The 17,732-nt window shown below is 46.5% G+C and overlaps 1 protein-coding gene across 1 annotated transcript in view; it reads right to left on the reverse strand.

The window, feature by feature from the left end:
* VIT (vitrin) overlaps window positions 1-17,732 on the reverse strand; it is a 127,319-nt gene that overhangs the window by 39,931 nt on the left and 69,656 nt on the right. The window contains exons 6-7 of the mRNA XM_059942913.1: window positions 14,004-14,081; window positions 6,459-6,650 (exon numbers count right to left, since the gene is read on the reverse strand). Coding sequence (XP_059798896.1) covers window positions 6,459-6,650; window positions 14,004-14,081 — 270 coding nt within the window. The remainder of the gene's footprint in view (window positions 1-6,458; window positions 6,651-14,003; window positions 14,082-17,732) is intronic.

The following is a 17,732-nucleotide window of genomic DNA, read 5'->3' on the forward strand; positions in this document are numbered from 1 at the left end:
AGCATGTACGTTGCCAGAGGTGCAGTTGTGAAGCCACAGAAGCTCTTAGCCCTGTCCAGGGGACCTGGTGGAGCCCCTACTCCCGTCTGGAATCAAAGCAAAACAGAACCTACAGTCTCTAGGACTCTTTGAACTTGTGGAGGACAGACAGGTATCCCCCAGCAAGAGAAAGGCCTGGACTCTTCTGTTCCTAGTGCCCCGAGGCTACAAAGGAAATTGTATCTCAAGTCTGTCAACTCATGGACCAGGCCCCAAGCAGAGTTTGTGGAAAGCATCTAACCGGGTGAGATTTTTCTTTCTCATCTCTGCAGGCCTCAACAGCGTCTCAGAGAAGAGAACTTGTTTCTTCTCTCTGCATTCCCAGTTCTTGGGCCAAACCTTGAAGAGATGCACACAGAAGTGAAGAAAGGGGAGCCAAGGGAGTGTCGTAATTCATAGGAGAATTCCTGGAGAGAGAATGTATTTCTATTCCCCATATCACAGAACTACTCAGGCAAAATTGGCTCTGCCCTTTCCTGGGAAATGATAAAAATTTCTCTCTTTCTTTGACTCTTGTTCCTCAAGTATAAACCCGAGAGAGTATCCCTTTTCAGGTTTGTAAGAGCCTAGTTACTGAATCCTTAGGAATTTCTATCACAACCTCCACAAAATTGCCTCTGGGGAATGGCGATTGTGAAAGCTTTGCTTATTTAACAGCTTCCTTACTTTCCTTACAAGTTGGGCCCTTGAGCAGTATCTTTTGTTGGCATATCTGGTTTAATGCTTTCTGTCCAAATCTGAGTCCAATGACAAGGATTTGGAAAGACAAACCCCATGTAAACAAGCTTAACTTTCGTCAGTAGCTAGAAAGGTGAGTTCAGGTTCTTACCTGGATTAGTTAAGGTTCCTACCTGGATTAGTTCAGGGGCTATTTTGGCTGTTAGTGTAGGTGGTGGTGGACCAGAAATCTGTAATAACATTTGACTGGTCAGAGCATGAACTTTAATCTAACTGTTCTCATTCTTTCCTTGATCCATCCTAGCAAGACATTACCAAGGTCAGAACCAAGGTAAAGTTTGTCCTTGGGTGGTCTGAACCTGCCCTGGAGGAGGCATTGAAATGCGGGGAAAAAAAAAAAATGGATTTAACTCAAAACACTAACTGACAATTCCAGGTAACAGTAACCCTTGTACTTCACAACTGTCAAAGTAAGCATCTTTTACTAAAGTGCCATATTTCTTTATACTTCATTATTCTTACAATAATTCAGCTGTGCCACTCCTGAGGGGGTTAAAGTAATTCTTCAATAGAAATGTCACTTAACATTTAGCAATTTGCTTAAACTGCATTAACATGGTATTGATGCAAATAGCATTAGCTTTCAGTCATTTTTAAGGGTACACAATGGGTTATCCTTGAGTACTCTGTGGGAGAATCAAATACACTTCAGCATCCATTATTCACTGGGCAATTTTTCTGAAGCAAGGCTTTAAAAGGGAGGAGGGAGATGGGAGATTCTGTAAAGAGAGATGCAAAGTCCATTTTTGGGGAAAGGGGACCACATAAAAAGCAGCTGAGGGAAAGAACCAAGTTTCATGGAAGGGAAGAGATAAGAGGTCATGGGAAAATATCAGTTTTTCTTAGAATCAAATCTATCTGCCATAACTTTTCATTCCCTTTGTCTTCATTCCAATTATTTGGACACAAACTCAAAATAGCTCTGTTTTCTAATTATAAAGCGAACACATGCTGACTGTCAAAATATAAACTATGGGTAGTAAGGAATCATCTGCAATCCCTCTATACAGCAGTGGCTGGTTTACAATTTTGGTATATAGTGTTCTATCCCTTTTTCTATGCACATGTTCTCATGTGCAAAAACATAATTATAAAACATGAGATTGGTACCCATCCTGTTTTGTAGCATGCTTCTTTGACTTAACAACCTGTCACAGACCAATCTTCTGTCAGTAAGTGCACATATTTTAATAGCTGTATAGTAATTTCTTTAACTGTTCTGACAATGGGCGATTAAACTGTCTCCGTCTATCTTTCTATCATGAACAACATCTGTGTCCAGGCTTCTTTTGACTTTGGCTGATAATTACCTTAGGATATATTCTTTTTTTTTTAAAGAAATTCACGTTCTTTTATTTATTTATGACTGTGTTGAGTCTTCGTTTCTGTGTGAGGGCTTTCTCTAGTTGCGGCAAGTGGGGACCACTCTTCATCGCGGTGCGCGGGCCTCTCACCATCGCGGCCTCTCTTGCTGCGGAGCACAGGCTCCAGACGCGCAGGCTCAGTAATTGTGGCTCACGGGCCCAGTTGCTCCGTGGCATGTGGGATCTTCCCAGACCAGGGCTCGAACCCGTGTCCCCTGCATTGGCAGGCAGATTCTCAACCACTGCGCCACCAGGGAAGCCCAGGATATATTCTTTTAAGTGCAAATGCTGAGTCATTTCTCCATACTTGGGCCCAAACTGTGTTTTACCAATTTCCAATGTTAATTGGTGAAAAATGACATCTTATTGTTTACTTTGCATTTATTTGACTCCTGGTGAAGTTGAACGCCTTCTGTTGTATTTATTGGCCATTGTTAGTTCTTCCGTGGCCTGCCTGGTCATGGCCTTCACCCATTTTTCTTTTGGAATATTTGTCTTACTATTTTGTAAGACTGGATTTTAAGAAAAACCTTCTCCTGACACCTTAAGGAAGATAAACATTCAGAGATGAGATACATGTTGTTGAGAAGGGAAATTGCACGTGGAAGGGATGGGCAGTTGTAGATGCTGGTTCCTTCCTGTCCCAGGTTTCACCACTTCCTCCTCCTTAGCTGCCCTTGGTCAGGGGGTGGCATGGAGTAGAAAGGTGCATCACCATGCCTTGCCACTAGGTAGCGCTCTGCTCCCTTCCCTGGTTTACCCTTCAAGGTGGACATTCTGATGATATGTTAGATCAGCGGAGGCAACCATGGCACTTCTTGAGGCGAACCAGACCAGGAAAACAATGCCAGGCGAAGCCACGTTCCACCTTCCAAGCCTGTGGTAGATTCAGCAGGCCCTGCAGCTGGGCCTGACGCATTCTCCATCTTTTCCAGAACTCTTTGCTCAGCGTAACTATGGACCTCATTCTCCAGGCTGCCCCCTCTGGCCCCGGGATGCAGCCCTGCGACCTCCTGGCTCCGCTGGGTGCCCAGGTAGTCCTTGGCAGGCTCTCCCGTGAACAGCCTCGCTTCTGCCCTGTGGGTGGTCTCTGTCACTGTGGCTCTTGGCTCCCCGAGCCCCAGCCTTGACTTGTCCCGTGCTCCTCTCTGCCTTGTTGGGTTTGCACATCCGTGGGGCAGTTAGGGGGCCATGAAGTGGCCTTGGTGTCCAGCCCCGTCTTCCTTGAAGTCCTGCCACCTACATCAGCTCCTCTTCGTGGGCTAGGGCTGGGGGAACCCCTTGCTTTTCCTACTACAAAGTTTCTATTCTTTCCTGGACTCCCTCCAAGTTCCTGTGTCCTGTCTGAAAGGGCATCTTTACCTCATCGTAGAGCAAAGACGACTCATAGACCCCCAAATGCAGGCTGCTCCTGTTCCAGCTCACACTTCTCAGGTGTCCTGCTGCAGGGATCTTGGTGGGATGTGTTCACCGACGTAGCCCAAGACCCTAAAATGGTGCCTGACACACAGTGGGCACTCAAGAAATGGTTTTGAATGAATAAATGAATCAGGTTTTGCTTGCACGCCCCATCTACAATCACTTCTAGAATCTTTTGACTATAGTCACGTATATGAAAGGAAAAAAAACACTTCATAAATGCATCAACAGCAACTTGCTTGTCCATCAGCAGAAGAGTTGCTCTCATAATTAACAGAATATTTTCAGCTATTTGAAGAAATAAAGAAGTTATCTCTATATTAAATATTATTTAATATGGTTGGGCTAAAATATCACAGCGAATATCTGTAGCCAAGCACTAGGACAGGCATTCATGAAAGTAGACTGGTGGTTATCCAGGGCTGGGGGAGAGAAGGCTTAGGGGGACACAGTGAGTGACCATCAGTGGGTGTGGGGATTCTTTTTGGGGTGATGAAAATGTTCTAGAACTGACTGTGGTGATGGTCGCACAACCCTGTGAGTATACTGAAAACCATTGAACTGTGCACTTTATTTATTTATTTTTTAAAATTTATTTATTTATTTATTTATGGCTGTGTTGGGTCTTCGTTTCTGTGCGAGAGCTTTCTCTAGTTGTGGCAAGCGGGGGGCCACTCTTCATCGCGGTGCGCGCGCCACGCCTCTCACTATCGCGGCCTCTCTTGTTGCGGAGCACAGGCCCAGACACGCAGGCTCAGTAATTGTGGCTCACGGGCCCAGTTGCTCCAAGGCACGTGGGATCTTCCCAGACCAGGGCTCGAACCCGTGTCCCCTGCATTGGCAGGCAGATTCTCAACCACTGCGCCACCAGGGAAGCCCGAACTGTGCACTTTAAATGGGTGAATTGTATGGTAGGTGAAGAGTATCTCAATAAGGCTGTTATTTAAAAAAAAAAAATAGGCATTCAAACACCGATCTTCACTCTTCTTCATTCCTACAGAAAATCCTTTGAGTAGGCCATACACATTTTAAAAAGTCTTCTCTTCCTTCCTACCCCCCGCCAGTTTGGCTCCTTTCTTAGCAATTAGGGCACAGGCTGCACGGAGCGCTTGCCCTGAATATTTGTCTAGCAGTCTGTGGGGCGGCATGGACGTGGGTGCTGGACCAGGATGAAGAGCGAACACTGATGGGCTGCGAGGCTGCTGCCCAAAGCTCCTGTCCCCAGGCCAGGAATAAGGAAGCTTTGCCAGGCTGGGAGCCACTGCTTCAAGTTGCCTGAGGTTTTCCATCAGCACAGGCCCAACTTGCAACAGGATTTCCAAGCTCCTGGTGTAGCCAAATAAATATGCCCCGGGCTTAATTATATGTGTTATGTAAAAACTGACATCCTCTAAGGAGACACCTACACACTCAGCTACTCAAAAGTCTTTGAAAGAACCAAGATGGTGGGGGAGTGTCTAATATATTTCAGAAATCATTTGTATGGTATTTTTATTTGGGGACTTTATATTATAGCTTCTTCCACGAGTCATGCATACAGGGTGCCTGGCGCAGGGAGAGAACGAACTGTGAGTTCTGTTACTGGTGCTAACCGATCACAGCGGGAATTGGCTGTGCCTAAGACCCTCGAATCTTGTCACCCCACTGATGTCAAGGCAGGTCAGGCCCCTGATTCTGTGCTGCATCGTTAGTGCCTCGGGTGTTCGTTTATGGCAGGGATGCCTCCTGCAAGGGGATTCATGGAGAGCCGGCTGCCGGGCGTGAATCGCGGCTCTGCTGCTTCCCAGCTGTGTGGCTGGGGACCAGTTGCCTCACTGACCTACTCCTTGGTTTCCTCCTCAGTACGATGAATTAGTCAAACTAGAAGTAATGTATCTACTTTCTAAGGTTGTTCTGAGGATTTAATAGGTTAATATTTGTCAGGTGCTTAGAAGAATGTCTAGCACATTGAAAGTGTTTGGATTTGTTGAATAGAAAGATGACCAGGGAGCTGGGCTCTGACATGGAAGGTGGGGAAGGGGTTGTGCTGCAAGGCACTGATGTTAGGAAGCTGGAGGTGAGGCTGAAAGAACGAGTCCTAGGCACTTCCTCCTGGGACGAAAACGTGGCACCAGGTGGGAAATATTTGGAAAAAGTAGCTTGAGACAACAGGGACGCTCCCGCTGTGGAATTTCCCACCCTCTTGCCAGAAGACCTTCAGAGCTGGTATAGGTGCTCATTGCCCAGGAAGCCTGGTGTAGAAGTCTGTGTAAAACGGGTGTTTGGATTATCAAATGGGCTCCTAAGGTCGTATTTGATGTAATACTGAGATTAATTCCATAAACTGGACTTTGGTAAAACCTAAAACATGATTTAAGAAATGGATACAAGTGGGCAGACATAAAGCAATCAGAAAAGGAATAAAAACTTGAGCTATCTGGCTTTTCCTAAAGGGATTCTTTTTGTTTTGTTTGCTTCTAATATTTGAAGACTTCCGGGAGTATTCAGTTTGTCCCTTAAAACAAAACAAAACCCAACAATATTTACATAGAAATCTATTATCCCTTCAACTGAGCTTTTGGAGAAATGGGGATTTTGCAATGGGAAAGTTTCACGTCATATCCTACCTTCCCAAGTACGATTAACAGCAGTCCTTTTTTCAAATCTATATTAAGTCCCTTCTACATAGTTTGCTTAGCTTTTAGCTTGGTCCTGAATTATTACTGGGCTCAGGTTTACCCCTTGAATCTGGGAGGGCATGACACACACCCCTGGCCCAGGTCTCCAGCGCTCTCCCCTCACCCAGCTTAAAAGATAGGAGATAGGCTCATACACAGGCATTCAGACAGAGCTACTAACTCTAAAAACCCCAGTCTTCCACTCTTCTAGCACATGGCAACACACAGTCTACCTACTGACCCAGCTCCTGGCTTCTCTGGCCCACAGGCTGTGGTCTGAGGCTGCTGGTGGTAGAGCCTGCAGATGGGGGTGGCTTTGACAAGGTGGTGTGGGTGCCTTCAGCTGCGGCGGTCCCCAGTACTTGCATCAGGGGGACTGGCTGTGCTGTTGTCCCGGGAGCTGATGGGCTCTGATAGGCTTTTGTGGTCTCACCTGTAAGAAAGTGGAATTACACTGGGTCTTACGAAACAGCCGGTAGGCTCTTCAGGGCAGAAATAAACATTTCTTGAACACTAGCTATGAGCAAAGTCCTGTGCTAGCTGCTGTGGAGGAATGTACAATCTGGATGGAGGAATAAGCCAATAAACAAACCAAAGATGAAATAACAAAATACTTAAAAGACAGCTCCAAACAACATTAACATAGACAAGGCCAAACATGATTAACTGTCAAATTAATTTTCCATACACCAGAAGCAATGGTTCATGAACGTGTTTTTTTTTTTTGCTGTTTCAGTTAGTGTTGGCCTGGGGATAGGGCGTACTTTCAGGGCTTTCACTATTTTAGACAATGTGTCTTAGATGTGCTAGTTTAGATTTGGTTCATGACTAGCCGACTGACTCCTCTGGACCCCAGTTTCCTCATCTATAAAATGGGGTATCGGAACTAATTAGATGGTAAGGACCATCTAGATGATTCTTCTGAATTGTGCTCTTCATCCACGTGTGATGATTTAGATTGTTTTGGTAATTTTAAACGAGTCTGAATTTGTTAGGTTGAGGGCATGAGGACACGGGGCCCACTGGGCCTTGGCGTTGTATTGAGAACCGTGGGTCTGCGCCAGAAGGAGACAAAACATGGTCCCCAAAGTGAACGGCACCGCAGTCCTGGGAGGGAACAACAGCCACCAGCCACTTGTGTCTGCTGGACCCATGGCAGGTATGCCAACTTCTACACCTGTGCATCTCTATTAGTTTCCTGGGGATGCTAACAAATTACCATGTGCTCAGCGGCTTAAAACAACAGAAATTTATTCTCTCACAGTTCTGGAGGCTGAAAGTTGGAAATCAGTGTCACTGGACTAAGCTCCCTCCAGAGGCTCTAAGGCTCCCTCCAGAGGCTCTAAGCTCCCTCCAGAGGCTCTAATCTGCTCCCTGTCTCTTGCATTTCCTGGTGGCTGCTGGCATTCCTTGGCTTGTGGCCCCACGCCTCCAGTCTTCAAGGCCAGCATCTTCAATCCTCCCTCTGCTCCATCTCCATGTGGCCTTCTCCTCTGTGTGGTCAAATCTCCCTCTGCCTCCCTCTTTTAAGGATACATGTGATTGCATTTAGTCTCTTCCACAACCCTGCCCCCAGACAATCCTGGATAACCTCCCCATCTAAAGATCCTTAACTTAATCACACCAGCAAAGCCCCCCTGCCTTCCTCCCCACTCCTCCTTTTTTGCTGTATAAGGAAACATTCACAGGTTCCAGGGATTAGGACGTGGATATGTTTTCGGGGGTCGGTTTTCAGCCTATGAGAGCATCCCAGCTCTAGCCTTAACCCTGCTTAGGGATGAAGCGTCTTTGGTCACAGAACAGCAGGTCAAGGGGGGTAGCATCTGAGACAGAAGGAGCTGCACTCTTCATGGGAACCACCCAACCTCCTCTTTGGCATCATACAGCATGCTGGGCAGTGTCCGACCACAGCCCTGTCCAGCCGTGCAGACAGCTGTGAGGTGGCGTCGGGTGTTTGGACCCACTGCTCAGCACTGGCACCTGCTCATTTCCCCACCCTGACGCTATTACCTCCTGCGGGAGAGCAGGTCAGCACGCAGCGCCCTGGGATTGGGTTGGAGTTCGGCCATCCTGTCTGCTCTTGCAGGCATTAGCAAGGCAGGAAGTGGATCCCTCATTTACCCTGATGTTTGCTAACAGTTGGTTGCCTTTAATGCCACCTGGAGACTGTGCCAGACAGATTGCTAAAGAGCTGGCAGCGGCCTCGGGGGTTCAGCCAGTCTTCACGCCATCCTTGGGCAAAACTAGTGTGATTTATGACATTTCCATTACTCTAAAGGAATTGAGCTTTCATAACAAGTCCTAGGGAAGTTTCTAATTTCTCTGAAGTACTCTTCTGTTATACCCTCTGGTAAATGCTACCAGGCAGTAACGCCTCTTTAGGGAGACGCAGGCCCAGGTTCATACAGGGAAAAGCCATTTAATAGAATCACTTGTATATTTTATGAAATAGGATATAATTACTAACTTGGAGAGAAATATATAAATAAACTGACAGTACATTTTACTTGCAAAGTATTAATTGAACCGCAATTAATTAAATTAAAAATAAAACTTCTACTTGGAAATAGTCAAAATTTTTGCCACTTTAAACTCATTGGCTATGGAGGATCTGGTTTATCTTTTTCTCACACCATTGGCTAATTCTGAGGTTTCTGAACCCCCCCCCCCCCCCCCCCCCCGCAGTTTGCCTTTGCAGGTATTGATTTGCTAGAGAGCAGATTAAATATCCTGAGGGCAGCCATTTATGTTACTTGCTTAGAACACAGATGTTTTCAAGCACATCATAAATTCAACCAACAGAGCCAAATCCCTGGTCTTCCACTATCTTCCACAGAAGACCTAGTCGTTTTTGCCTGCTCTCCTTCACAGAATATAACTGTCTTTAAGAGGGAAATAGAGAAGATACTCTACCCCAGTGCTTCCAGTTCCTTGCTGAGCATAATGCCTGATGTGACCCAAAGTGAATTCTTCACGGGACCAGGTTCTTTTTGAGCAATTTGAAATAAAACCACCAGAATAGTTTCTTCGTACAACCTCAGATACATGGAAGTTTGGTCTTTTTTCAACGATTTTCATGGGAAAACATTTCAAAACTTCCCTTAGACTCGTAACGTATTACTCTTTGGACAAGGTCAAGGACAGCTCCAGACAACCACCTTCTCAACAGCACCAGGAGGGCCTCCCAGCTTCCTACACCTGGTCATCCTTAGGATCACAGTGGAGGTGATCCAGGGCCCTATTCACAGAGATTCTGACTCACTGATCTGGGCTGGGCCTTGGAAATCTGATTTGAGAACCACAGCCAGCGCCAGGCTGGAGTCTTGGCTCCAGCCCTCACCAGCCTGGCCACTAGGCTTTCTTCAGCTTTCTGAGCCTGGCTCCCTTTGCTGGAAAATGGGGATGGTCAGACCTACTTGGGGGACTGTTGTCACAGGTAGAGGTCATGTCTGTAAGGGGGCCACACAGTGCTTGGCACATGGTAGGCCTTCGATAAATGACAGCTGCTGACATCATCGTGATATGCCTCCCTCTCTCCCAGTGGAAAACAGTGCTTTCAGTAGGTGTCAAATGTGAGGTGACTGAAGGAAATTGAAACCAGTTTAGCAGCAACACCTTGGGGTCAGAGCGACAGGGAAGGATTTGGCTCTTCCCATGAGAACTTATAACATGCCTCGGGGTTCTACATGAGGGCAGGAAACTTAATATTCACTGAGCATCTACTATGCACCTCTTTTACAGAAGCATTCGCATATGATATTAATCACAATCCTGAAAATGATCCAACTATTCCCATTTTTAAGACAAGGGACAGATTCTCCAAGAGGTCAAGGAACGAGTCTCAGGTCACATGGACAGCAGGTAGCAGAGCCAGGATTTGGACCCACATTTGTTTGATGCCAAGTTCCACACTTTCTCCCACAAAAGGGGAACAAAGTAGAAGTCATGAGTCACTTCAAGATTCCTGAATGGGGTTCCCCTCAGAGGGTGGTCTGAGGTCTCCAGAGTTCTGGTGAAGTAATCTTACTCCCAAGACAGGGTGAAGGGGTGGCCTTGGAGGGTGTTGGCAGTGAGGGCAGATGGTCCCTGAACAGTCAAACTTATTACAATAAACTTGGGCTTGATTTTCTTCCAGGGCAAGGGATGACCAAGGGGAGTCAGGAGGGGGTTTTCCTGACACTCTTGCTCAGCAAGAGTAAAGATTTACTTTCCCTTCTCTTGTTGCGGTGCCGGCAATGTGCCTTCTCAGCTTTGGGGGAACTTCTACAAACCGACACTTACCTGTTTTTATTGAGCTCAGAGTAGTTTGAGACTCCAGCCAAATACCAGCTGCCTGTTTAATGGTTGCTAACTGCCTTGGGAACAGCGTTTAAATCTCAGGAATGTGTTTTCTCAGCAGGAGCTGCACACGGCAAAGCAAGATGCATCCTATTTTGTGAGTGAGATAATTTCCCATGAAAGAGGGTTGTTATGCTTTGGGGCGGTCGTCCTAACCTGATTTACCTGTTCACTCACATTCTTGGAGAGATCAGGAAGTGTCTTGCAGGGGCATGCTGGGACCCGAGCAGCTGCTGGCCCTCACATCTTCATTTCTTCTGCTTCCTTCCATTTCTAAAGGAATTTTATCACTGAAGGAAGAGTAGCAACAAAGGGAGCCACCCTTTTACGGTTCTCATTGGAATTTTTTATTTGAATTGGTGAAACTCACTCCATGGTGGGACTGTCACTTGAAAGAGAGGTTCCTCTAATCTTGAAGCTGGATGAGACCCCAGTATCCCTTTTATGTTGGAATCCTTATAGCTGAGCTCAGAGTCTGCCACAGAGCAGGTGCTCACTACATGGTTATTGAATGAGTGAGTGAATGAATGAACTTAATTTTTCAGGCTCTGACAACCATGAATAATCTTGTGATAGGAGGCTGATAGTGATACATGGTGATGGTGTCATCGAAGGTGGAGATGTTTTGGTAGAGGGGACAGATGACAGTAGCAATGCCTGACAGTAGCAATGCCTGATGTTTTGCTAATTTTAAATGTACGTAGCAGCATGGGAATTCCCTGGCAGTCCGGTGGTTAGGACTCTGCGCATTCACTACTGAGGGCCCGGGTTCAATCCCTGGTCGGGGAACTAAGATCCCACAAGCTGAGCGGTGTGGCCAAAAAATATAAAATAAAATAAAATAAAATAAAATAAAATAAAATAAAAATAAAGTACGTAGCAGCAAAGTGTGAGAAGGCACCCCGGCTCCTCCACATTCCTCCTGGCCGTCAGTGAGTCAGGCCTGCTGGGGTGGGCAGTGCTAAGCTGGACCACGGTGCCTGGGGCAGATAGAGAAGTTTTGAAAACGATCTCTGCTATGGAGGACGTAGAAACCAATGGATTTTATCACCTAAGTCGTCATTTGGCTGTAGTTGTTTTCTCTCCCTTCCACCCCCTCTCCCTTCAACTTGACCTGCTTCGAGGGGATGCGATCAGAGTTTGAGTGCTGTAGGGGCCGGTCGGAGTGGGGCCCTTGGGCAGGGGCTGAACCTTATCTGAAACAGGGGTGACCCGGCACGCTGCCTCAGGGTCACTGTGTAGGACAGGTGTCTGACACAGAGAAAGCACTTGCTGATTGATGGCTTCAGTCACAGGAGGTTGTGCAGGACTCTTCCTGTTGTCCAGATTCTGGCTACGACTAAAGTCAGAGGGCCCCAGTCCCCCTTTCTGCATGAGGAGAGGTGCCACTGAACTTCCTATGGGTGGGGCTGTCCCAGCAGAACCTGCACCATCACCAACCCCACCTGACCCAGGCTCGTCAGCAGAGGGACAGGACCAGAAGAGGGGGAAGGGTCCGAGGCCACCTCTGGGGGAGAGCAGTGTTCAGGGTAAGAGGATATTCCCTTCCTTCCTTCACACTTTGTCCTCCCCAAGCCAGACGAAGGGGCTTCAAGAGAACCTCTCATCAAGACCACGGGGCCTGCGGGGTGGGGGGTGGGGCGGGGACAGGCCCTCGTTTCCCGTTGGCCTTTCTGAGCTGCAGCACCGACAGGCCCACCTGGCGCACTGCAGGAGCGGAGCTCAAAGAGGAAGTCTGGGGGTGTATTCTGGGAGTCGAGAAGTATTCCCCCTCTCACGGGAAACAGGGAGTGCTTGGCATGTGGTCCCTGAAGCTGGAGGGCTTCCTTGAACATGGGGTCTGTTCCTGAAGTGGGGGAGGGGTGCTGCTGGAGGGGCTCAGGAGGCCAAAGGTGAGGTGAGATGGGACAAGAAAGGCGACCAACCTCATCCCATCCTAGTTCTCCTCAGGCCCCAAAAGGGAAGAGGAGAACCCCAGCCACTCCCGTGACTCTGTGTGAAGGAGCTGCTGCCAATGGATGGGGCCCCTAACTCAGAGAAAGAGACGGGGCCAGGATACAGTGGAGCACTGCCCCCGGCTCCAGATACCCACACACAAAACCTGCTGAGAAATCACTGAGAGCTTGGACGAGACAACAGAGAGGCCAGGGACACTCTCCCTCCACCAATTGGCCAGCCACTTAAGGAGACCTCTGTCCCCTAGTCCTCTCCCCCGGCCCACACCAGAAGAGGACAGGTGACATCTCAGAAATGGTCCACAGGGCACCACCACCCGCTGCCAGCTTGTGGGCGGGGTTACGGAACAGGTGGTTCCTTGCAATAAAACAAACAAACAAAAACAGGTCTAGATTACTGGAATAATTAAGAAGTCATTAAAGATATAGTTGGAGAGGAACTGGGGTGGAAAAATGAAAAACATTCCCTATTTGAATGCTAAGGTACCTCAAATCAGGATTCTTTATATACACTGAAATTAGCATAAGAAAACATAGGATAATGGTGTAGAGAGGGGTTTCTGAAGCCGGATTGTCCGGATCTGATTCTAAGCTCTGCTACTTACTTGCTGTGTGGCAAAGGGCACGTTACTAAACTTCTCTGGTGCTGCATTTTCCTCAAACTGTAAATTAGGGCTAAGAACAGTACATACCCATGGTATTGTTGGGGTGAATAAATACAATAATCAGATAAAACTCTTGGAACAGTGCCTGGCACACAGCGAAAGCTCAGTAAACGCTAACTTTTATTGCCTATTCTTAAACCATGTTCACCTTAAGTACATGAACAAAATCAGCTAGCTCTTCAACTTTCTGGAAGTAGTGTTAAATCCCACCATAAAACAACTCACAGCTTCTCTTTGTGTGAGAAATCAAAGCATACCTTCCCCCAGAAGAGACAATAATGCATAGTATAGTTCTTGCTTTCACACAGAAGCCTAGAAAAAGGTATATTCCTGGCCTGAGTTTTACTGTACCCCCTTGGTGGTTCACAGGAAGCTGGGTCGGCACAACCTCACAGACTGTATTTTTGGCCTGGGTTGTTGAGATGAGCTGCTTGCTGCTATCACATAAGCCACATCGTCCTCTTTGCTTCCCTCCATCTCATACGTAAGTAGAGACAGTCTTTTCCCTTTCAGCTGCCAGGGAACATTTCCACACAGAATGTCATGTCATCTTCTAAAGTAACTATACAGTCGAATTCAGGGCAACAGTCATTCTGAATGAAAATGACACAAACTCAGAGATAATCTCAGAATTGCAAAGCAAAAAATAAAGCCTCACTCTTCAGCACATTGATTTCTGTGCCCATGTTCCTGGCATCTGTTAAAATATTACCGGAGTCAGTGGAGCTTGACTGGTTAAGTTGCTTATTTTTATCCTATCCCCTAAAACACAATATTGTCTGTTTACAAAATCAGAAGATTTAAATGAAATCACACGTGGACACTTGCCTGCTTTGGCAGCTGGGCTTTTAGATGATGAATATGTAAGAAATGATGGGTGGGTTACACCCTTTTGGGGTTTACCTTCTGCAAAAAAAAAAAAAAAAAGGAAAACAACCACAACGATTTATTTCTAGAGCTAGAGGTTTTAGATGGTTTCGTTCTGTTAAGTTGACTCCCTCCTGCTGATTTGTTTCTCTTGAGTTCAATGAAATCAGTCAGCCTCCACACCCCTCTCCCTTGCTGAATTGTTGATTACAATGAGAAAGTCAAGTGGCATTCTGTTTTCCTGTATCACCTATGTTTTATTAATATTAGAAAGGAGGCAATAAAACCTCCATCAGAATTAACATGAGCAACCCTTATTTTGCCCATGAAGATGTGAACTGGAAGTGAAGTTTTCATACACGGGACTTTCTGAATGTTGAATCAGGTCAGTAGATGAATGGAAAAACCCTCCCCACGTTCTTTTCTCGGAGGCTGAGAGCTCTGGTCATCGGCTGGCTATATGTGAACAGCAAACCTCTCACTTCCACAGACCCCGTGGGACCCATCTGAATTCCACGGCACTAGAGAAACTTGAAAGTAAGTAAATAGAGATCGGCCTTGAAAATGACCATTTGTTGTCCACCCAGGGAGTGAAAGTTTAGATACCAGGCGAGGAGAAGGAATGCTAATGTGTATCAGGGAAACCACGGAGGCATAAAGAAGAAAAACGATCAGGGCTGGGGAGGCAAGCCGCAAGCCTGGTGTGACTGAACATGCCTGAGAAGGCTGCAGTCCGCAGTCCTCCTCTGCCAGGGAGTGCGGCTTGAAATTCCAGCAAGGAGCTTCATTCCACACGAAATGGAAAGTGTCACTAGAATGTAGAAGCCCCCCTGAGGCAGGTGATTTGTCTCACTTGGTGGCTGGTAAATTCCCAGGGCCTGGAGCAGTGTCTGGGATGTAGTAGATGCTCAATAAGAATAACAGAGGAGGGGCTTCCCTGGTGGCGCAGTGGTTGAGAATCTGCCTGCTAATGCAGGGGACGCGGGTTCGAGCCCTGGTCTGGGAAGATCCCACATGCCACGGAGCAGCTGGGCCCGTGAGCCACAACTACTGAGCCTGCGCGTCTGGAGCCTGTGCCCCGCAACGGGAGGGGCCGCGATAGTGAAAGGCCCGCGCACCGCGATGAAGAGCGGTCCCCGCACCGCGATGAAGAGCGGTCCCCGCACCGCGATGAAGAGTGGCCCCCACTTGCCGTAACTAGAGAAAGCCCTCGCACGAACCGAAGACCCAACACAGCCAATAAATAAATAAATAAATAAATAAAGTAGCTATAAAGACACTCTCTAAAAAAAAAAAAAAAAAAAAAAAAAAGAATAACAGAGGAATTATCTTAGTGTTTAGGTCTCTGTTAAAATTTAAATGCCTTTGGGAGGGGTCTCACCTGTTTTGCGATATTTACACCTGACAATGAAAGCATTTTAAACTCTCAACCTGAGGGAATATTTTTATAGGATGGGCTAGGGGAGGAGAGGTGAGGAGAGTCAAATGGGAGGTGGGAGGTGGAACACACTCTAGTGCCGGATTTCACCAAAGGTCCTCCTGGTACAAGGGACGGCAAGAGTCATGAGGCAGACAGAATAACAGGGTCTCAGGAGGGGCTTGGGATTGGGAGCAAGAACATCTAGGTTTCCCCTTCTGTTTTGCCATTCATTAACTGCCTCAATCTCTGAGACTCTGGGTTCTTTTGGTATTTTTTGTTTTTTAATTCAGAAAATATGGATAATGATGTGGACCAACTTACCACACAAAGTTGTAGGGATCTAAAGGTAAAAAAAAACAGTGAAGAAGTTTTGGAACTATGTATCACCACAGAGATGCAAAGAAGTTATTCTGGTATTACCTATACATGTCACTCAAGGTGGGGAAGAGGCAAATGTTGGGGCTCATGGGAGTTACCTCATCTCACAAAAGCCACCTGGGAGCCGGGCTGGGCACCTGCACGTCCTCGCCCTGGGCCGGCCCTGCTCCAGGTGAACAGTGAGTGAGGTTATTTCAGACCCAAGGAGGGCGCCTTGGCTGTGGGCCTCACTTTATCCACAGCGAGCGCCTCAGAGACACCGGCTCCCTCAGTTTCCTATTCTTCTCGCATCTAAAATCCTATGGTTCTCTCTGTTTCTATTCAGAAGGAAAAGGAGCCTGAGCTCAGTTTTCTGCAATGTGGATGAGAGGACAAACGGGCAGCATTAGGAGGTCCTTGCTGGACCTTTCCCATCCCTGAACTGTGGAAAGATTGTGCTGAACAAAAACACACGTCCCCTCTCCTGCCCCCTCCCAGCCCGCCAAAGTGAATTAATTAAAGACGCATAGTGAAAACATGTGAAAAGTGGAAATAAAAGCCTAGAGAAAAGTCATGGAGGCATCAGAGGCTTCAGAGAAGGACTCTGACACGATCCAGCAAAACTTGTTGGCCAGAAGCCTCCGGACAATGGAGAGCCTCCCCTGGCCACCGCCAGCTGAGACCTGTAGCCGGCATTTCACTCTCCTAACTCATTCATTGGAGACCCCTAGCCATTGCAGAAGCACATGTGTTTATTATCATTGGCAGAAAGTGTTTCTGGTTAAATGTCACTAGGTTGAATGAGAGGACATGGAAGTTGAGATTTATAGGGAATAATCACAGCAGATTGACTTTCATTTAAAAAATCCAAAACATCTCTACTCTCATGGAATTAATTTTCCTTGTAAACCTCTGCTGGGATTCTTGGACTGCAGGCTAGGCAACAAAGATCGAAACCCTCTTATTTCGCCAGGAGCTACTTGGTAAACACCAATGTGGAGATTATATGTCTATGATTGGCAAATTTGTATTCTAGACCTTAGCATTTTTATATGGCCCCAGTTCTGAATGTTTTGTTACAGGGCAAAGCTTGCAGTACTATGGTTGATAACCTCCCATTATTTGACATAGAAACCAGTGTAATTTGAACCCTAGGTGTGCAGAATTCCACAGGTAAGAGGAAACAGGTATTGCTTAAATAGAGAAGAATCTTAAAAGGTCTGATAGCAGTCCTATTAAAACTCTGATCAATGGATAGTAGAGGTTGGGACATGGGGTGTCTAAAGGTGCAAAAAACCCACCCAGATTGGAAGGCCTGATATATTATGAGACAGTTCTGTTTTCCTTGCTTTAGCTGGTCTTCCATAGGTAGTTCTTTCTCAGGAGAGTCACATGTCTCCTGATTTTGTGGGATGCCAGAAAGGTTTGCTAGAATGTAGTTTAAAATCCTGCAGTGCCTCTTTGGAGAAGATGGGAGATTCAAGGTCCAGTGTAGGGTAAGTATAAGGTGAGGATAGAATGTTGTGTTGTGCTCAAACGCTAATGAGGCATGTCAAAAGCTGGAAGGGCTCCCACTGGCCAAACCTGGAAATTTTGAGCAACAGGAAGAATAATGATGATAATAGACTATAACACATTGTACTTTAAAAAAACAATCTGTGAGTCCATAGTGGTACTTGAAAAAATAGTTGTGGAGAGAGGCGGGAAAGCCCTCTTCCTTGTGTAATAACACTAGCTAATAAATGTGGAAGAAATGACAGAATTAGAACAGATATAATTTTGCAATTTCTGATGTAATTCTTGCTACAGCAAGGATCATCGATAGATGTTAAAATCATTGGGTGAAATTTTGGAGGGAACAAGATATTCATGTTGTTTTGAAGTATCACCCTACAGGTTGCTATTAATTACAA

Source organism: Balaenoptera ricei, chromosome 13 (assembly GCF_028023285.1).
Source record: "Balaenoptera ricei isolate mBalRic1 chromosome 13, mBalRic1.hap2, whole genome shotgun sequence".
In the NCBI taxonomy this organism is placed as follows: Eukaryota; Metazoa; Chordata; class Mammalia; order Artiodactyla; family Balaenopteridae; genus Balaenoptera; species Balaenoptera ricei.